This window comes from Coregonus clupeaformis, chromosome 19, assembly GCF_020615455.1.
Source record: "Coregonus clupeaformis isolate EN_2021a chromosome 19, ASM2061545v1, whole genome shotgun sequence".
Lineage (NCBI taxonomy): Eukaryota > Metazoa > Chordata > Actinopteri > Salmoniformes > Salmonidae > Coregonus > Coregonus clupeaformis.
The window spans coordinates 10,490,991-10,513,173 of NC_059210.1; the positions used below are offsets into that span (position 1 = coordinate 10,490,991).

At 46.8% G+C, this 22,183-nt stretch overlaps 1 protein-coding gene across 1 annotated transcript in view; it reads left to right on the forward strand.

Moving 5' to 3' along the window:
* Positions 1-22,183, forward strand: part of LOC121531636 (contactin-1a) — a 156,300-nt gene that overhangs the window by 128,605 nt on the left and 5,512 nt on the right. Inside the window, exons 15-23 of the mRNA XM_041836978.2 lie at positions 2,293-2,465; positions 5,759-5,882; positions 10,080-10,241; positions 10,760-10,909; positions 11,687-11,757; positions 18,430-18,664; positions 20,058-20,161; positions 20,522-20,711; positions 21,837-21,949. Coding sequence (XP_041692912.2) covers positions 2,293-2,465; positions 5,759-5,882; positions 10,080-10,241; positions 10,760-10,909; positions 11,687-11,757; positions 18,430-18,664; positions 20,058-20,161; positions 20,522-20,711; positions 21,837-21,949 — 1,322 coding nt within the window. The remainder of the gene's footprint in view (positions 1-2,292; positions 2,466-5,758; positions 5,883-10,079; positions 10,242-10,759; positions 10,910-11,686; positions 11,758-18,429; positions 18,665-20,057; positions 20,162-20,521; positions 20,712-21,836; positions 21,950-22,183) is intronic.

Here is a 22,183-nt window from a genome sequence, read left to right on the forward strand (position 1 = left end):
CTCAGGGCGCTGGATCTCAGGGGGCTGGATGTCAGGGGGCTGTATCTCAGGGGGCTGGATCTCAGGGGGCTGGATCTCAGGGCGCTGGATCTCAGGGGGCTGGATGTCAGGGGGCTGTATCTCAGGGGGCTGGGTCTCAGGGGGCTGGATGTCAGGGGGCTGGGTCTCAGGGGGCTGGGTCTCAGGGGGCTGGGTCTCAGGGGGCCAGTAGTGATACCTGCTATTACCCCTCATAGCCAACACCTCAGATGAGATCTGAAAAAATTATAATTCTAGGATGTACAATTATGAACTAAATGCACTGTAGACAGAGGGGGGCTGAGTCTCAGGGGGCTGAGTCTCAGGGGGCTGGATCTCAGGGGGCTGAGTCTCAGGGGGCTGAGTCTCAGGGGGCTGGGTCTCAGGGGGCTGAGTCTCAGGGGGCTGGGTCTCAGGGGCTGGGTCTCAGGGGCTGAGTCTCAGGGGGCTGGATCTCAGGGGGCTGAGTCTCAGGGGCTGGGTCTCAGGGGCTGGGTCTCAGGGGCTGGATCTCAGGGGGCTGGGTCTCAGGGGCTGGATCTCAGGGGGCTGGATCTCAGGGGCTGGATGTCAGGGGCTGGGTCTCAGGGGCTGAGTCTCAGGGGCTGGATCTCAGGGGGCTGAATCTCAGGGGGCTGGGTCTCAGGGGGCTGGGTCTTAGGGGCTGAGTCTCAGGGGGCTGAGTCTCAGGGGGCTGGGTCTCAGGGGGCTGAGTCTCAGGGGCTGATCCACAGGGGCTGGGTCTCAGGGGGCTGGATGTCCGGGGCTGGGTCTCAGGGGGCTGGATGTCAGGGGGCTGGGACTCAGGGGGCTGAGTCTCAGGGGCCTGCGTCTCAGGGGGCTGGATCTCAGGGGGCTGGATCTCAGGGCGCTGAGTCTCAGGGGGCTGGGTCTCAGGGGGCTGGGTCTCAGGGGGCTGGATCTCAGGGGGCTGGGTCTCAGGGGGCTGGATCTCAGGGGGCTGGGTCTCAGGGGGCTGAGTCTCAGGGGGCTGGATCTCAGGGGGCTGAATCTCAGGGGGCTGGGTCTCAGGGGGCTGGGTCTTAGGGGCTGAGTCTCAGGGGGCTGAGTCTCAGGGGGCTGGGTCTCAGGGGGCTGAGTCTCAGGGGGCTGATCCACAGGGGGCTGGGTCTCAGGGGGCTGGATGTCCGGGGGCTGGGTCTCAGGGGGCTGGATGTCAGGGGGCTGGGACTCAGGGGGCTGAGTCTCAGGGGCCTGCGTCTCAGGGGGCTGGATCTCAGGGGGCTGGATCTCAGGGCGCTGGGTCTCAGGGGGCTGGATTTCAGGGGGCTGGATGTCAGGGGGCTGAGTCTCAGGGGCCTGCGTCTCAGGGGGCTGGATCTCAGGGGGCTGGATCTCAGTGGGATGGATCTCAGTGGGATGGATCTCAGGGGGCTGGATCTCAGGGGGCTGAGTCTCAGGGGGCTGGGTCTCAAGGGGCTGAGTCTCAGGGGGCTGGGTCTCAGGGGGCTGGGTCTCAGGGGGCTGAGTCTCAGGGGGCTGGGTCTCAGGGGGCTGAGTCTCAGGGGGCTGTATCTCAGGGGGCTGGGTCTCAGGGGGCTGGATTTCAGGGCGCTGGATCTCAGGGGGCTGAGTCTCAGGGGGCTGGATCTCAGGGGGCTGGGTCTCAGGGGGCTGGATCTCAGGGGGCTGGGTCTCAGCGGGCTGAGTCTCAGGGGGCTGGATCTCAGGGGGCTGGGTCTCAGGGGGCTCGGTCTCAGGGGGCCAGTAGTGATACCTGCTGTTACCCCTCATAGCCAACACCTCAGATGAGATCTGAAAAAATTATAATTTTAGGATGTACAATTATGAACTAAATGCAATGTAGACAGAGCTCCTGGTGTGATCAATACTTTACCCTTCACCCCCCTCTACTGGTCAGATATGATCACTACCACTGCTCACTGCTCCACTCCTTTTTACATTCTTACACAGACTCTCTCATTCACAGGAGGTTGGTGGGAACTTAATTGGGGAGAACGGGCTTGTGGTAATGACTGGAGCGGAATCAGTGGAATGGTATCAAATACATCAAACACATGGTTTCCAGGTGTTTGATGCCATTCCATTGGCTCCGTTCCGGACATTATTATGAGCCTCCACTGCTCTCAGTCTAAACAAACTACATGTATTTCCCTAGGTTTTAGGCCTGAAAGACCAGGCTGGTATTAGTTGAGAATTGTTCATCACAGTACATGAAATGCTGATCTTAGCACATTGTTGTTATCGTCAGCAAGAACACACAGTAAGGCTGACCACCCCTTTTCTCTCCAGAGGCCACCAAGATCACCTTGGCTCCGTCCAACGCCGATGTGACGGCGGGGGAGAGCGCCAGCATGCAGTGTGCCGCATCACATGACTCAACGCTGGACATCACGTTCGTCTGGACCCTGGACGGCCGCGCCATCGACTTCGACCGGGAGGGATCCCACTATGAACGCAACCCGGTAAGCGATTAAAAAGGCAAGCCAGAAATCTTAGTGTTGACGGTTCAAATCCCGGGTCTGGCTGGAATATTACTTTGGTGTAGTGCTATACTACCAGTCGTGTAAAGTACTTAGGTAAAAATACTTGTAAGTACTACTTAAGGAGTGTTTTGGGGTATCTGTACTTTACTTTACTATTTATATTTTTGACAACTTTTACTTTTACTTCACTACATTCCTAAAGAAAATGTTGTACTTTTTAACTCCATACATTTTCCCTGACATCAAAAGTACTCATTACATTTTGAATGCTTAGCAGGACAGGAAAATAGTCAAATTCACGCACTTATCAAGAGAACACGTGGTCACCCCTACTTCCTCTGGTCTGGTCTGGCGGACTCACTAAACACAAATGCATCTTTTGTAAATAATGTCTGAGTGTTGGAGTGTGCCCCTGGCTATACAAAAATAAAAAATAAACAAGACAATTGTGCCATCTGCTTTGCTAAATAATAGCAATTTTAAATGATTTGTACTTTTACTTTTACTTTTGATACTTAAGTATTTTTTAGCAATTACATTTACTTTTGATACTTAAATATATTTAAAACCAAATACTTTTAGACTTTTACTCAAGTAGTATTTTACTGGCTGACTTTCACTTTTACTTGAGTAACTTTCTATTAAGGTATCTATACTTTTACTCAAGTATGACAATTGGGTACTTTTTCCACCGCTGTGTACTACTTTGGTATAACCTTATAATACCACTGTAACTCCCTAAAACCCATTTAGCATCAGTTACTAAAAGACCCACAGACTGCTGACTGCTGGTGCCCCGTATAGTATATCAGTTTAACTGCAGTTTCCTTTCTCATACATTATGAATGACGTGACCCACTCTCTGCCAGAACAGTCTCAGCAGTAAGCAGCAGCTAGCGTTCATCATCTGTCATTACACAGACTGGAGGCATGCACAACTCTCCGTAATGGTTCTGATTGATGACCTTGCATAGCCGTGTACAAGGCTTACTTTCCCTCTCATAAAATTACAGCGTTCTCCAGTTGATGTTTTTAATGTAGCGTCAGAATAGTAAGACTCATTACAGTAAGTGAGTTAATATGCTGCTTCTATTATATTCTCAATGGGAGGATTTCATACACAGCAAATATGGCTGTCATTGTAAATACAAATGTGTTCCTAACTGACTTAAAGCTGGAATCCTTAGTGGTGAAACTGCCACGTCTGTTTGGGATATTACAACAACATAAAAGTTACTGCAAACAATGAACACTGTTTTCTCCATCAGACATCATTGCACGGGCGATAGAACAGCGGAATATGTACTGCAACTATTTTTACCACGCTGCTCTCCTCCGTTTAGTCAACAAAACAATAACAATAACAAAGGTGCTAGGGGGAACAGGGGTGCTATTTTCCCTAATGCGAATTCCACCTTTAAATAAAGGTTAAATTAAATAAATAAATATATATATATATATTATTTTTTATTTTGCTACTGTAAGTAGCGTTAGCTAGCGCTAGTCGGCTGTACCTGCGCCAGAACTCCTGTATTATTTATCCTATAGCTTGTTCTCCATTTTCTTTTTAAAATAGTGAGCCAACATGTTTTCAGCACTTTTATTTCCCTGACTAATCAAAACTCATTTTCTCATGCTCTCTTGTCTCTCTGCAGCAGACATGGTGAGCAATATGTTTGGAACATCACATCTCAATAAAATCGCAGTATTGAATTGCAATACATAATTAATCGTGAGAATTGCAATACATATTGTATCGGCACCTAAGTATCGTGATAATATTGTATCGTGAGGACCATGGCAATTCCCCAGCCCTATCAAACAGTGAAAGGATACTGCAGATATTCTCCAGGCCACTGTGGTCAAATATTCTGTCTATGAAATATTCCCATTGAGAATACTACAGAAGCACTATGTTATATTCTGCAAACAAGGGCGGAAGGGTTGACAGCCCCACGGTAAAGCTCCCGATTGGATGTGCCGATCTCTGTATCCCTCCAAATGTAGTACCATGAGTCTGGCAAACAAGACTGTATCCCTCCTATATGTAGTACCATGAGTCTGGCAAACAAGACTGTATCCCTCCTATATGTAGTACCATGAGTCTGGCAAACAAGACTGTATCCCTCCTATATGTAGTACCATGAGTCTGGCAAACAAGACTGTATCCCTCCTATATGTAGTATCATGAGTCTGGCAAACAAGACTGTATCCCTCCTATATGTAGTACCATGAGTCTGGCAAGCAAGACTGTATCCCTCCTATATGTAGTACCATGAGTCTGGCAAACAAGACTGTATCCCTCAGGACTTGGGAAGTTGCAGTCTTGGTACAGTAGAATAATTAGAAGTGCATGGGGCACAGTTGTCATAGCTGGAGCTAATGTTACTGTTTCCAACGACCATAATGTTATTATTATCAAAAGATGGTCCACAACTTGGGCAAATTGAAACCTATAGATTGTACCTATAGACCATGTGACACATACAGAGTGTTATGGAAGAGTGACATCAAGGCGGTGACCCGATCCTGTAGGTTCATGCTCTACAACATTCGGAGAGTACGACCCTGCCTTACACAGGAAGCGGCACAGGTCTTAATCCAGGCACTTGTCATCTCCCGTCTGGATTACTGCAACTCGCTGTTGGCTGGGCCATTAAACCCCTACAACTCATCCAGAATGCCGCAGCCCGTCTGGTGTTCAACCTTCCCAAGTTCTCTCACGTCACCCCGCTCCTCCGCACACTACACTGGCTTCCAGTTGAAGCTCGCATCTGCTACAAGACCATGGTGCTTGCCTACGGAGCTGTGAGGGGAACGGCACCTCCGTACCTTCAGGCTCTGATCAGTCCCTACACCCAAACGAGGGCATTGCGTTCATCCACCTCTGGCCTGCTGGCTCCCCTACCTCTGCTGAAGCACAGTTCCCGCTCAGCCCAGTCAAAACTGTTCGCTGCTCTGGCACCCCAATGGTGGAACAAGCTCCCTCACGACGCCAGGACAGCGGAGTCACTCACCACCTTCCGGAGACATTTGAAACCCCACCTCTTTAAGGAACACCTGGGATAGGATAAAGTAATCCTTCTAACCCCCCCTTACCCCACCCCACCCCCCCTGCTAAATGACGTAAATGTAAATGTAAAGAGTAGGTGTCTGCACCAATTCATTTCAATTCAGTCAATTCAGGAAGTAAACTGAAATCCTAACTTTGGTCTGCACTAACTGAAATTGTTGTACTAATTGAAGATTGTCCTGTTGTTGTCGCTGTTCAGAATGGTGGTTCCAGTGGAGAGCTGGTCATCAAGAACACCCAGCTGAAGCACTCTGGACGCTACACCTGCACTGCACAGACCCCTGTGGACAATGTCTCCTCATCCGCTGACCTGGTCGTCAGAGGTACGTCACGCACGCGCACACACACGCACACGCACACACACACACACACACACACACGCATGCACACACACGCACACACACACACACACACACACACACACACACACACACACACACACACACATGCGCATGCACACGCACACACACACACACACACACACATGCACGCGCACACACACGCACACGCACACACACACACACGCATGCACACACACGCACACACACACACACACACACACACACACACACACACGCACACACACACACACGCACACACACACACACACACACACACACACACACACACACGCATGCACACACACGCACACACACACACACACACACACACACACGCATGCACACACACGCACACACACACACACGCACGCACACACAGAGAGAGAACTAGAGTTGACAAGTTGGGAGGTAGCTGAGTGCTAGACAGAGAGTGGGAGATGATTGATGCACATGTTCTCACTCTCTCAGTCCACCCTGTATTTTGTCAAATTTCTGCTCCATACATTAATTTATTAAACAGACATATAATTTCTGCTCCATATATTTGTTTATTAAACAGATATCTAATCTCTGCTCCATATATTAGTTTATTAAACAGACATTTAATTTCTGCTCCGTATATTAGTTTAAACAGACATCATTTCTGTTCCGTATATTAGTTTATTAAACAGACATTTAATTTCCGCTCCGTATATTAGTTTAAACAGACATCATTTCTGTTCCGTATATTAGTTTAAACAGACATCATTTCTGCTCCGTATATTAGTTTAAACAGACATCCCATTTCTGTTCCGTATATTAGTTTAAACAGACATCATTTCTGTTCCGTATATTAGTTTAAACAGACATCCCATTTCTGCTCCGTATATTAGTTTAAACAGACATCCCATTTCTGCTCCGTATATTAGTTTAAACAGACATCCCATTTCTGCTCCGTATATTAGTTTAAACAGACATCCCATTTCTGCTCCGTATATTAGGGTAAGATGAGCTGCCCTCTGAAGGACACAGTAGTACCTTTAAACTAATCTCTTAACACAAAGGGGGTGTCATAAAATAGCCTGCAAAAACTGTATTTTTCCTACTTTTTTGGGCACGAATACTTTTATGAAGTGTGTGTGCCTGTGTGTGTACAAGTGCGTGTGTGTGTTTGTGTGTGTGTGTGTGTGTGTGTGTGTGTGAGGGGTTCTAAATATATCCAGAGTAACCAGACCATGGCTGCTTTACTAGCTGATCTGTCAACTCTGTGGCTCCGTCAGAGTGGTGGAAAAACCACTGTAGGAGGAAATGCCTTGTATCCTGGAGCCTGGCCAACCGCTGGAGAGGAGCCACATGTCACAGAGCATCACACCATGGCATTTTTAAACACACTGCTATAAACATGTGAAAAAGGGATCCCGGAAAGGTCCGGTTTCTTATGTCGCTTCCTCAAAGAGCTTGAGAATGAATGCTCCGGTGTATGGGTTCTTTGGTAGCCAGAGAACTGTCTCTCCTCACTTGATTGGAACCATCTTAGCTGCTTGGTATTCTATTTCCCTGGAAGCTAACATGTATGAACTGAACTCCTACATTACGTTTCCAAGATGTCTGTCATACTGTACTCCACAATGCTGCCATGATGATTCATGTTTTCACCTCCACTATACCTGCTGAGTGAAGCCTTGTCTTACACTACTCCTCTAGGCCCCTAAAAACAACCTTTCTCTCAGTGGACGAAGATTCTCTTTAGAATGAGGCTAAGAGCTCTAGCAGAGAGAGCAGTTCTCTGGTTTGTGTTCCAAATGCCACCCTATTCCCTATATAGTACACTACTTTTGACCAGAGACCTATGACCCCTGGTCAAAAGTAGTTCACTATAAAAGGAATAGGGTGCCATTTGGAACGCAGTCTCTGTGTGCGGTGATCCTCATCGTACCCTGGTGGTGTTTCTTTTGAAGCAGGCGCTGACAAATGGGCAGGTGAATGGGCTCAGGCTATGACGACGATCCCAGAGTACAGGGGAATCAAAACAAGGCAGAGACCCTGGCCTGCAGGCATGCCTAAATGGAGTGTCAACACACAGACAGGAAGGAGATGAAAGATGACCATTTATCAATTCTGACAACCAGGAAGTAGATCTAGATTACACCAGAGAAATAGTGCACAGCACCTGTATTTTATTATTATTATCTTATTATAGCTCTATGATAATAATACGAGCTGTATCTGAATATGTCTGCGTATTACAACAACGTATTGTTGTCTTTCAATGGGGGCAAAACATAAAAACGCAGTGGCCATTCATAACAAACTAGGCTGGCTCTGAAGTTTATCACATTGCACAGACCCTGGCCTGCATCGGGACATGGATTCAGAGCTTGCTCTATTCACCAGTCCGCTTCCACACAACAATACAACAAGCCTGAAAATTGACTTATTTGTGTAAAATATATCACTAATATGTTCCAGTAAAACGACTCAGCGCTTCTTCAGAGTGGAGACGGAAGCTTAGGGGTCACACGCACGCACACATGCACGCACACACACTTGTACACACACACACATATATCTCTCTCTCTGGCAGTCTACAGTCTAATCGCCTTAGTTCTCTGGGTGGTTCTGTGGCAGACATGAAAGAGCAATCCTGCTTGATTTCTGGGGCCATCTGAGGCTAAGGCTGTGGGTTGGAGAGAGAGGGAGAGGGAGAGGGAGAGACAGTGAGAGGGAGGGAGAGAGAAAGAGAGAGAGAGAGAGAGAGAGAGAGAGAGAGAGAGAGAGAGAGAGAGAGAGAGAGAGAGAGAGAGAGAGAGAGAGAGAGAGAGAGAGAGAGAGAGCTGTCCTTCCTCTGATGTTTAAATCTCAGCGCCAGGCATCGCACACCAAGAAAGTCTGGGTTTTCTATTAGACACTCTTTCTGTCCTCTCTCTCCTCCAGGAAGGGCAGAACTACCAAGAAAAACAGTAGATTACAAATCTCTCTCTCCCTGGCTTTTAGGCTTGGTTGATATGTCAATGGCCCTAGGTAATGTGTCAATCCACCAATCTAAGACTGAATGATGTGGATAAAAGAGTAACTTCAGTAGAAATGCCTGGTTTTAATGTGTTGTTTAACATGCCTAGTATTGATGTGTTGTTTAACATGCCTAGTATTGATGTGCTGTTTAACATGTCTAGTATTGATGTGCTGTTTAACATGTCTAGTATTGATGTGCTGTTTAACATGTCTAGTATTGATGTGCTGTTTAACATGCCTAGTATTGATGTGTTGTTTAACATGCCTAGTATTGATGTGCTGTTTAACATGTCTAGTATTGATGTGTTGTTTAACATGCCTAGTATTGATGTGCTGTTTAACATGTCTAGTATTGATGTGCTGTTTAACATGTCTAGTATTGATGTGCTGTTTAACATGTCTAGTATTGATGTGTTGTTTAACATGTCTAGTATTGATGTGTTGTTTAACATGCCTAGTATTGATGTGCTGTTTAACATGTCTAGTATTGATGTGCTGTTTAACATGTCTAGTATTGATGTGTTGTTTAACATGCCTAGTATTGATGTGCTGTTTAACATGTCTAGTATTGATGTGCTGTTTAACATGTCTAGTATTGATGTGTTGTTTAACATGCCTAGTATTGATGTGCTGTTTAACATGTCTAGTATTGATGTGTTGTTTAACATGCCTAGTATTGATGTGCTGTTTAACATGCCTAGTATTGATGTGTTGTTTAAAATGTCTAGTATTGATGTGTTGTTTAACATGAATAGTATTGATGTGTTGTTTAACATGCCTATTATTGATGTGCTGTTTAACATGTCTAGTATTGATGTGTTGTTTAAAATGTCTAGTATTGATGTGTTGTTTAACATGCCTAGTATTGATGTGCTGTTTAACATGTCTAGTATTGATGTGTTGTTTAAAAGGCCTAGTATTGATGTGTTCTTTTTATGCATCAAACAGATGCCATTATTCAGGAAAGGTGTTTGAAGTACAAAGTAGTCTTAACAGGCAAGACATCTTGCCAAGTCTTCTTCCACAAGCGGGATATTGAAACACGAAACATTGGTTAATCTTGTTGGTTTTGTTTTGGATTATGCGACGTGTGTATGCATATTTGCTGTGTATTTCTGTAACAATTATTATCCATCAAACCTCTCAACCCTCTCCTCCCCTCTCTCTTCCCCCTCTTCCCCCCTCCAGGTCCCCCTGGGCCCCCAGGTGGGGTGCGTGTGGAGGAGATCAGGGACAAAAGTGTCCGTCTGATCTGGAGCAGGGGAACAGACAACCACAGCCCCATCTCTAAATATACCGTCCAATGCCGGGACTCATTCTCTCAGGAAGACTGGAGAGACGCCACCACATGTGAGTTAAAAAAAATTGTAGACTGGTCAAATAAATACCCTAAATGTGCAGGTCTGGTCTTGCAGTTTGTGCCGCCACTTTTAGAAACCATAGCGGTGTCTCCTCTCCAAGCATTTCTGTCTCTCTCCTACTGTCCATCTATCCAATAAAATACATCCAATAAACACCATGAACACCAAAGACTGGTCAAATAAACTGGGAGCAGCGAACAGAGCCGGCGGTGGTGCCACTCTGACTGGCTAAGAGCTAGGTACATAGATAGACACATGGTGGATCTCCTAAAGGAGCAAACCGTGCAGAGACTGAAACCACACATCAGTTCAGAACTTATGGAATGTGTCCTCACAGGTACCATTTCATAAGTCCTATGGTGCTGTACTGTAGCACCGAAGTAATCCAACTTGTATGAAAAATGACGTCCACGTGCTGGCAGCATTTAAACACACTATGTTATGCTGGTTTCTCTGATACTTCTCTGAAGTGATACTATGGGTTTCTATGTATCTCTGTCTTTGTAGCCCCTTCGGATGTGGAAGGCAATGCAGAGACAGCCATGGTGGTGGACCTGTTTCCCTGGACAGAGTATGAGTTTAGGGTGAGAGCCACCAACACCCTGGGGACAGGAGACCCCAGCAGCTCCTCTCCCAAAGTCACCACGTTGGAGGCAGGTAAGGGTAACGGAGGTGGTGCTGAACCACCATTGCATCCTGAGTCACCTTGCCTTAGTTCTGAAGTCTTGGCTACCCCAGGTAATGCCTAGGCTTTAGCTCAGCAGACTAACACAGGGGATCTGGTATGGAACCACATTTGGCCATTAAAGCTGGTTTTGTTGCAAAATGTGCTAGAACACATCTAACTAAACCATGACAGATCAGATGCTAGAACACATCTAAATAAACCATGACAGATCAGATGCTAGAACACATCTAACTTAACCATGACAGATCAGATGCTAGAACACATCTAACTTAACCATGACAGATCAGATGCTAGAACACATCTAACTTAACCATGACAGATGAGATGCTGGAACACATCTAAATAAACCATGACAGATGAGATGCTCTAGCTAAAGCCAGTGTGACATCGGTCCCATTTGAACAATATGGCGTTGCAGTTGGCAGCACTAGTGACATTGATATTATATTTGTAAAGCTGATGCTGCATCAGTGCTAGTGCCAACTGAAGGGTACAGTGTATGTTGTTTGGCATTGTGCCGTGTGCAAAATGACCCGTATTCACGAAGAGTCTCAGAGTAGGACTGCTGATCTAGGATTAGTTTGACCTTTTTTTTATCATAAAGAATATGATTATATGGACAGGCAGGACCTGATCCTAGATCAGCACTCTGTGATCAACTATCCTAGCTCAACACTCTGATATGCTTTGTGAATACTGGCCTGTGAATGTGAACTCAGAGCTTGGCATCTCCTGTCTCGTTGTAGTTCCCGTGGTGGCGCCCTCAGACATCGGCGGCGGTGGTGGGACCAGCAGGGAGCTGACCATCACTTGGACGGTAGGTCTAGGAAAGACGCCATCTTAATTTCTGTCTCTGCCAGTGGACTGTGTCCACGAACTCAGCTTTTCTCCTAAATCTGATCTGACAGCAGCCAGGAGCAAGCCAACGTAGACAAGCAAGAGCAGAAGTTTGATTTAAATTCAAATTAAACTACAGCACGCGCAAAATACATTTAGTCCTTGCAAGGCAGTGCAGAATAGCTATGTTAGCTATTTTTACATATGCTCTTATCCAGAGCAATTATTTTTAAGTACCTTGCTCAAGGGCACATTGACAGATTTTTCACCTAGTCGGCTAGGGATTCGAAACAGCGACCTTACGGTTACTGGCCCAACGCTCTTAATCGCTAGGCTACCTGCCACCCGTTCCTAGAGGAAGCTATGTTCCTGGAGGAAGAGGAGAGAACAGACATCAGGCCACAGCACATCGATAACAGTACGGTTTGATGGATAGACTGTCAACCAGAAGTGCTTTTTTATCTGCCTTTAGTCTCTCACTTCTTTAGACAATCACCAGCAAATCACCAGCAAAACAATAAGCTATAGATATCAACCATTAGCTAGCCTCCGTTTCTGTGCTTCCCACTTTGACAAATTCCTATAGTGCTCCTGGGCCTGGCAGCATCAATCCTACAGCAGTTGGTGGATGTGATGAGGCTTGTGTTTAAAGGTTAGCTGTCTGTGTGTGTGTGTGTGTGTGTGTGTGTGTGTGTGTGTGTGTGTGTGTGTGTGTGTGTGTGTGTGTGTGTGTGTGTGTGTGTGTGTGTGTGTGTGTGTGTGTGTGTGTGTGTGTGTGTGTGTGTGTGTGTGTGTGTTAGCAGTGCCTAATGCCTGTACGTCATGCGGGACATTTGGTTTGATGGGGCCTGAGCCAAGCTAGGAGATGAGGCAGGAGAGAGGAAGGACAGGCTGGTCTAATAAAACTAGGAGATGAGGCAGGAGAGAGGAAGGACAGGCTGGTCTAATAAAACTAGGAGATGAGGCAGGAGAGAGGAAGGACAGGCTGGTCTAATAAAACTAGGAGATGAGGCAGGAAAGAGGAAGGACAGGCTGGTCTAATAAAACTAGGAGATGAGGCAGGAGAGAGGAAGGACAGGCTGGTCTAATAAAACTAGGAGATGAGGCAGGAGAGAGGAAGGACAGGCTGGTCTAATAAAACTAGGAGATGAGGCAGGAAAGAGGAAGGACAGGCTGGTCTAATAAAACTAGGAGATGAGGCAGGAGAGAGGAAGGACAGGCTGGTCTAATAAAACTAGGAGATGAGGCAGGGGAGAGGGTGGACATGCTGGTCTAATAAAACTAGGAGATGAGGCAGGAGAGAGGAAGGACAGGCTGGTCTAATAAAACTAGGAGATGAGGCAGGAGAGTGGAAGGACAGTCTGGTCTAATAAACCTAGGAGAGAGGAAGGACGGCTGGTCTAATAAACCTAGGAGATGAGGCAGGAGAGAGGAAGGACGGCTGGTCTAATAAACCTAGGAGATGAGGCAGGAGAGAGGAAGGACAGGTTGGTCTAATAAACCTAGGAGATGAGGCAGGAGAGAGGAAGGACGGCTGGTCTAATAAAACTAGGAGATGAGGCAGGAGAGAGGAAGGACAGGCTGGTCTAATAAAACTAGGAGATGAGGCAGGGGAGAGGAAGGACAGGTTGGTTTAATAAAACTAGGAGATGAGGCAGGAGAGGGGAAGGACGGCTGGTCTAATAAAACTAGGAGATGAGGCAGGGGAGAGGAAGGACAGGTTGGTCTAATAAAACTAGGAGATGAGACAGGAGAGAGGAAGGACAGGCTGGTCTAATAAAACTAGGAGATGAGGCAGGAGAGAGGAAGGACGGCTGGTCTAATAAAACTAGGAGATGAGGCAGGAGAGAGGAAGGACGGCTGGTCTAATAAAACTAGGAGATGAGGCAGGAGAGAGGAAGGACGGCTGGTCTGTCACGCCCTGACTCAGGGGACTCGTATATGTTGAGTCAGGGTGTGTATATTCTTTGTTATGTAGTATTTTCTATGTGGGATCTAGTATGTTTAGTTCTATGTTGGCCGGTGTGGTTCCCAATCAGAGGCAGCTGTCGCTTGTTGTCTCTGATTGGGGACCATACTTAGGCAGCCTATTGGCACTATTGGGTTGTGGGATCTTGTTCTGTGTAAGGTATGTTGTGTGTGCTACCTTGGACTTCACGTTTCGTTTCATTTGTTGTTTTGTTGTGGTGTTTATCAGTAAATAAACATGTACGTATATCACGCTGCGCCTTGGTCTGACCCGTCATTAAACAAACGTGACATGGTCTAATAAAACTAGGAGATGAGGCAGAAGAGAGGAAGGACAGGCTGGTCTAATAAAACTAGGAGATGAGGCAGAAGAGAGGAAGGACAGGCTGGTCTAATAAAACTAGGAGATGAGGCAGGAAAGAGGAAGGACAGGCTGGTCTAATAAAACTAGGAGATGAGGCAGGAAAGAGGAAGGACAGGCTGGTCTAATAAAACTAGGAGATGAGGCAGGAGAGAGGAAGGACAGGCTGGTCTAATAAAACTAGGAGATGAGGCAGAAGAGAGGAAGGACAGGCTGGTCTAATAAAACTAGGAGATGAGGCAGGAAAGAGGAAGGACAGGCTGGTCTAATAAAACTAGGAGATGAGGCAGGAGAGAGGAAGGACAGGCTGGTCTAATAAACCTAGGAAATGAGGCAGGAGAGAGGAAGGACGGCTGGTCTAATAAAACTAGGAGATGAGGCAGGAGAGAGGAAGGACAGGCTGGTGTAATAAAACTAGGAGATGAGGCAGGAGAGAGGAAGGACAGGCTGGTCTAATAAAACTAGGAGATGAGGCAGGAGAGAGGAAGGACAGGCTGGTCTAATAAAACTAGGAGATGAGGCAGAAGAGAGGAAGGACAGGCTGGTGTAATAAAACTAGGAGATGAGGCAGGAGAGAGGAAGGACAGGCTGGTCTAATAAAAGTAGGAGATGAGGCAGGAGAGAGGAAGGACAGGCTGGTCTAATAAAACTAGGAGATGAGGCAGGAGAGAGGAAGGACAGGCTGGTCTAATAAAACTAGGAGATGAGGCAGGAGAGAGGAAGGACAGGCTGGTGTAATAAAACTAGGAGATGAGGCAGGAGAGTGGAAGGACAGGCTGGTCTAATAAAACTAGGAGATGAGGCAGGAGAGTGGAAGGACAGGCTGGTCTAATAAAACTAGGAGATGAGGCAAGGGAGAGGGTGGACAGGCTGGTCTAATAAAACTAGGAGATGAGGCAGGAGAGAGGGTGGACAGGCTGGTCTAATAAAACTAGGAGATGAGGCAGGGGAGAGGGTGGACAGGCTGGTCTAATAAAGCTAGGAGATGAGGCAGGGGAGAGGGTGGACAGGCTGGTCTAATAAAACTAGGAGATGAGGCAGGAGAGAGGGTGGACAGGGTGGTCTAATAAAACTAGGAGATGAGGCAGGAGAGAGGAAGGACAGGTTGGTCTAATAAACCTAGGAGATGAGGCAGGAGAGGGGAAGGACAGCTGGTCTAATAAAACTAGGAGATGAGGCAGGAGAGAGGAAGGACGGCAGGTCTAATAAAACTAGGAGATGAGGCAGGAGAGAGGAAGGACAGGCTGGTCTAATAAAACTAGGAGATGAGGCAGGAAAGAGGAAGGACAGGCTGGTCTAATAAAACTAGGAGATGAGGCAGGAGAGAGGAAGGACAGGCTGGTCTAATACAACTAGGAGATGAGGCAGGAGAGAGGAAGGACAGGCTGGTGTAATAAAACTAGGAGATGAGGCAGGAGAGTGGAAGGACAGGCTGGTCTAATAAAACTAGGAGATGAGGCAGGGGAGAGGAAGGACAGGCTGGTCTAATAAAACTAGGAGATGAGGCAGGAGAGAGGAAGGACAGGCTGGTCTAATACAACTAGGAGATGAGGCAGGAGAGAGGAAGGACAGGCTGGTGTAATAAAACTAGGAGATGAGGCAGGAGAGTGGAAGGACAGGCTGGTCTAATAAACCTAGGAGATGAGGCAGGAGAGAGGAAGGACAGGCTGGTCTAATAAAACTAGGAGATGAGGCAGGGGAGAGGGTGGACATGCTGGTCTAATAAAACTAGGAGATGAGGCAGGAGAGTGGAAGGACAGGCTGGTCTAATAAACCTAGGAGATGAGGCAGGAGAGAGGAAGGATGGCTGGTCTAATAAAACTAGGAGATGAGACAGGAGAGAGGAAGGACAGGCTGGTCTAATAAAACTAGGAGATGAGGCAGGAGAGAGGAAGGACGGCTGGTCTAATAAAACTAGGAGATGAGGCAGGAGAGAGGAAGGACGGCTGGTCTGTCACGCCCTGACTCAGGGGACTCGTATATGTTGAGTCAGGGTGTGTATATTCTTTGTTATGTAGTATTTTCTATGTGGGATCTAGTGTGTTTAGTTCTATGTTGGCCGGTGTGGTTCCCAATCAGAGGCAGCTGTCGCTTGTTGTCTCTGATTGGGGACCATACTTAGGCAGCCTATTGGCACTATTGGGTTGTGGGATCTTGTTCTGTGTAAGGTATGTTGTGTGTGCTACCTTGGACTTCACGTTTCGTTTCATTTGTTGTTTTGTTGTGGTGTTTATCAGTAAATAAACATGTACGTATATCACGCTGCGCCTTGGTCTGACCCGTCATTAAACAAACGTGACATGGTCTAATAAAACTAGGAGATGAGGCAGAAGAGAGGAAGGACAGGCTGGTCTAATAAAACTAGGAGATGAGGCAGGAAAGAGGAAGGACAGGCTGGTCTAATAAAACTAGGAGATGAGGCAGGAAAGAGGAAGGACAGGCTGGTCTAATAAAACTAGGAGATGAGGCAGGAGAGAGGAAGGACAGGCTGGTCTAATAAAACTAGGAGATGAGGCAGAAGAGAGGAAGGACAGGCTGGTCTAATAAACCTAGGAAATGAGGCAGGAGAGAGGAAGGACGGCTGGTCTAATAAAACTAGGAGATGAGGCAGGAGAGAGGAAGGACAGCAGGTCTAATAAAACTAGGAGATGAGGCAGGAGAGAGGAAGGACAGGCTGGTCTAATAAAACTAGGAGATGAGGCAGGAGAGAGGAAGGACAGGCTGGTCTAATAAAACTAGGAGATGAGGCAGAAGAGAGGAAGGACAGGCTGGTGTAATAAAACTAGGAGATGAGGCAGGAGAGAGGAAGGACAGGCTGGTCTAATAAAACTAGGAGATGAGACAGGAGAGTGGAAGGACAGGCTGGTCTAATAAAACTAGGAGATGAGGCAGGAGAGAGGAAGGACAGGCTGCTCTAATAAAACTAGGAGATGAGGCAGGAGAGAGGAAGGACAGGCTGGTGTAATAAAACTAGGAGATGAGGCAGGAGAGTGGAAGGACAGGCTGGTCTAATAAAACTAGGAGATGAGGCAGGAGAGTGGAAGGACAGGCTGGTCTAATAAAACTAGGAGATGAGGCAAGGGAGAGGGTGGACAGGCTGGTCTAATAAAACTAGGAGATGAGGCAGGAGAGAGGGTGGACAGGCTGGTCTAATAAAACTAGGAGATGAGGCAGGGGAGAGGGTGGACAGGCTGGTCTAATAAAGCTAGGAGATGAGGCAGGGGAGAGGGTGGACAGGCTGGTCTAATAAAACTAGGAGATGAGGCAGGAGAGAGGGTGGACAGGGTGGTCTAATAAAACTAGGAGATGAGGCAGGGGAGAGGGTGGACAGGCTGGTCTAATAAAACTAGGAGATGAGGCAGGAGAGAGGAAGGACAGGCTGGTCTAATAAAACTAGGAGATGAGGCAGGAGAGTGGAAGGACAGGCTGGTCTAATAAACCTAGGAGATGAGGCAGGAGAGAGGAAGGACAGGTTGGTCTAATAAACCTAGGAGATGAGGCAGGAGAGGGGAAGGACAGCTGGTCTAATAAAACTAGGAGATGAGGCAGGAGAGAGGAAGGACGGCAGGTCTAATAAAACTAGGAGATGAGGCAGGAGAGAGGAAGGACAGGCTGGTCTAATACAACTAGGAGATGAGGCAGGAGAGAGGAAGGACAGGCTGGTGTAATAAAACTAGGAGATGAGGCAGGAGAGTGGAAGGACAGGCTGGTCTAATAAAACTAGGAGATGAGGCAGGGGAGAGGAAGGACAGGCTGGTCTAATAAAACTAGGAGATGAGGCAGGAGAGAGGAAGGACAGGCTGGTCTAATACAACTAGGAGATGAGGCAGGAGAGAGGAAGGACAGGCTGGTGTAATAAAACTAGGAGATGAGGCAGGAGAGTGGAAGGACAGGCTGGTCTAATAAAGCTAGGAGATGAGGCAGGGGAGAGGGTGGACAGGCTGGTCTAATAAAACTAGGAGATGAGGCAGGGGAGAGGGTGGACAGGCTGGTCTAATAAAACTAGGAGATGAGGCAGGGGAGAGGGTGGACAGGCTGGTCTAATAAAAAGGGTATCATAACTTTGGAATAAACAGTCTCTCAGAGACACAGTCGTCATGGTAACTAGAATAATATTATTTATTATATAAACACGTATTTAGAGTGATGATAACCCCTTATTTTGATTCTGGCCATTTTCTTGTCACTTAGCATAACTCTCTCAGCAAGGATGGACCATCAAGAGATGACACCACCTGTCCATAGACAAAAAGGTCTCGCTTGTGTGGATCGTTGTCTTCCTTTTAATGGTCCATCTCTGTTTCCCATTCCCTCTACCTCCAGCCGGTGCAGCCACAGTACTACTACGGGCGCAACTTTGGCTACATCATCGCCTTCAAGCCCCGCGATGGGTACGAGTGGAGGAAGGTGACTGTGGCAGACCCCGAGGCCAATCATTACGTCCACAAAGACTCATCCATCCCCGCCTCCACAGAGTTCCAGGTCAAAGTCAAGGCCTTCAACAGCAATGGGGAAGGACCCTATAGTCTCACGGCTGTCATCTACTCTGCACAAGACGGTAAGCACAGATCTAGGATTAGCTTACTCCTCATGGAAAGCCCAACCTTAACCATAGGTGGGAAAACAGAAAAACTGACCACAGATCATTATACTCTGTCAGCAGCATAGAGAGAGCCCCACAACTTCATATCACTCAGCTGTTTCAATCTGTCAGTGTAAATTACTTACCAGCACAGTGACTTTTTAATTGAGTGGGAAATACTTAATAACTACTCCCAAAGATGAATGTGAAGAATTTTAATACCCTTACAATGCGAACCCTTCCTACCCTCCCTCCCTCCAACTCTCCCTCCCTCACCTCCCTCCTTCACTCCATCCCTTGTCAGAGTGGGATTATCGTGATCTATGTAGCAGCATGAACCAGAAAGCTGATAATTCGCCCCAAGGATGTCAAGCATTTAGCCCACTTATTAACTTCAGCTGACAGACATTCAAGATAACCATGGGCAACCCGGGGTTACGGAGAGATGTTCAGTTGCCGTGGTAACGCTGTTTGGGAGTGTAAAAGAGGGCAGAAGTGTTAGGTTTGAGCCGAGCCTGATGACGTGTGTGTGAAGGTTTCTTGGTGTGCGATGCCTGGCGCTGAGATTTAAACATCAGAGGAAGGACAGCTCTCTCTCTCTCTCGCTCTCTCTCTCTCTCTCTCTCTCTCTCTCTTTCTATCTCTCTCTCTTTATATCTCTCTCTCTCTCTCTCTCTCTCTCTCTCTCTCTCTCTCTCTCTCTCTCTCTCTCTCTCTCTCTCTCTCTCTCTCTCTCTCTCTCTCTCTCTCTCCTGGAGCAGATACACTGAAAGTGTGCCATGGGTCGTAACTCAGAGGAAAGGGTTGGCGAGCAGAAAGAATGTAGGGAAAGAGATTTCTGTCACTGAGCTTGTTCTAGGCAATGATTAATGCCTCTTAACAGATGCCTCCTTACCAAGACTGAGAGAGGACTGCATGGACAGGGTCAGACTGTGTACCAACATGGAATAAAGGGCAGATTACATTCATTAAAAATCAAAAGTTACTGTAGGTGGGTATATGGAGGGAATGCTTTGACAGGGTCTCTCGCTCTCTCTATTCAATTTCAATTGAAGGGTCTTTATTGGCATGGGAAACATATGTTTACATTGCCAGAGCAAGTGAAATAGATAAGAAACAAAAGTTTACAAAAGTCTCTCTCTCTCTCTCTCTCTCTCTCTCTCTCTCTCTCTCTCTCTCTCGCTTTCTCTCTCTCCCCTCTCTCTCTCTCTCTCTCTCTCTCTCTCTCTCTCTCTCTCTCTCTCTCTCTCTCTCTCTCTCTCTCTCTCTCTCTCTCTCTCTCTCTCTCTCTCTCTCTCTCTCTCTCTCTCTCTCTCTCTGTTTCTCTGTCTCATACTGTCTTAAATGATATCTCTGTGTGTGCCACCAGTGCCATCCGAAGCCCCTACCAGCGTGGAGGCCAGGGCGCTGTCTGCCACTGAGGCCATTGTGTGGTGGCTCCCTGTCCCCCAGCACACTGTTGAAGGATACCAGGTACTACTGTGTCTAGGAGGAGTAACATGACAGATATATTAGATAGAAGAGGAAGCAACCAACCCAGAGACCTCGAAACACTGGACTAACTCTTAGTTATGTCGCTGGAGTACTCATTGTATTTGCACCTGCACGGTCAGGTACATGATAGGGCCAGGACATTTTCCTGACCATATTTTCTTACCAGGAAATATTATCTTACCAGAAAATATTATCTTAGCAGGAAATATTTTAGGCCCTGTAATAGTATACACAGTATATTGACTTTCTGTGACCCTCTTCCCTCTCTCTCCTCCTCTCCCCCCTTTCTCTCCCTCTCCTCCTCTCTCCTCCTCTCCCACTCTCCCCCCTCCTGCCCAGGTGCGGTACTGGAGGAAGGTGGAGGACAGAGAGCCGTCCAGTCAGAGGGTGGTGGTGTCCAGCAGAGAGAACCAGACCAGGTTGGAGAACATGAGGCCAAACTCCCCCTACCTCATAGAGGTCAGGGCCTACAATGCAGCTGGATACGGACCCCCCAGCCATCACTTCCAGATCTACACCAAAAAAGCCCGTATGTACATTGCTCTCAGGGCCTGTTCACTGGACACAGATGAAGCCTAGTCTTGGACTAAAACACATTTTCAATGGAGTTTCTCTATTGAAAGTGTGTCTTAGTGGAGGACTAGGCTTCATCTGTGTCTGGGAAACTGTCCCTCAGCTCAATAATCTTCAGCATGTTCTGAGTAGGCTTTGGCAATATACCGTTGATACCGTATACCAGGTTGTTTCAAAATACTGACGGTATGATTTTCAAAACTTTTTAAACAAAACACATTATTATTTGTATTACAGTTTTGGGGGGGTTTGGGGCACCCCTGCCTCGCGGGGGGCTGCGTGCTACGCCGCTGCTTATAACTATAAGAAATCTAAGATGTGTCAAATAAATTATATCCAGCTCAGGGCTCCAGCTATGCATTTGGTTTGCTAACTTGCTAGCTAAGTGGCTAGATGTCAAGATCAAGTTTCTTGGTTACAGCAGAGACATTCAATCCCCTCCTGGATCAAGATGCCTGTTGCCTAAATAGTTTTGTGCGTAAATATAATAATAGTAATATAATAATAATATACTTTTTTATTTTGGGGGGGGGGGGGTATAGTGCCCTTGTGTGCACTTCCGGTAAAACCGTATAAATCAAATCAAATCAAATCAAATTTTATTGGCCACATGCGCCGAGTACAACAGGTGCAGACATTACAGTGAAATGTTTACTTACAGCCCTTAACCAACAGTGCATTTATTTTTAATAAAAAAAGTAAAATAAAACAACAACAAAAAAGTGTTGAGAAAAAAAGAGCAGAAGTAAAATAAAATAACAGTAGGGAGGCTATATATACAGGGGGGTACCGGTGCAGAGTCAATGTGCGGGGGCACCGGCTAGTTGAGGTAGTTGAAGTAATATGTACATGTGGGTAGAGTTAAAATGACTATGCATAAATTATGAACAGAGTAGCAGCAGCGTAAAAAGATGGGGTGGGGGGTGGGGGCGGGGGGCAGTGCAAATAGTCCGGGTAGCCATGATTACATTAGCTGTTCATGGCACAGAAACAGTATGACGGTATGAAACCCTAATTCTGAGTTTCTGATTGTCACATGATCTTTACACTGTAGAACTATTTGGCTTCTGTTTTTCTCCAGCCCCAAGCCGGCCTCCTAAAATAATCAGTAAAAAGCTGAAAGGCACGTCAGTCAACATCGCCTGGGAACATGTCGAACCCTTGGCCAACGAGTCAACAATAGATGGCTACAAGGTGGGTGCTGTTTTACAAATGCATGGAAGCTTGTAGTGCATTTCAAACTGAAAGTCTGTACTTTCGTAATAACTGATGTGTCTCTCTGGAGCATCCATCACATACTGTACATATATTTGACGTAACATGTTTCTTAAAGCCGCAGCATTCAATACACAACTGAGCTAAAAAGTAAATCTTACTGAACACAACATACAGTTTACTCAAGTACCTTCCTTGTAGTCATAGCTCCTT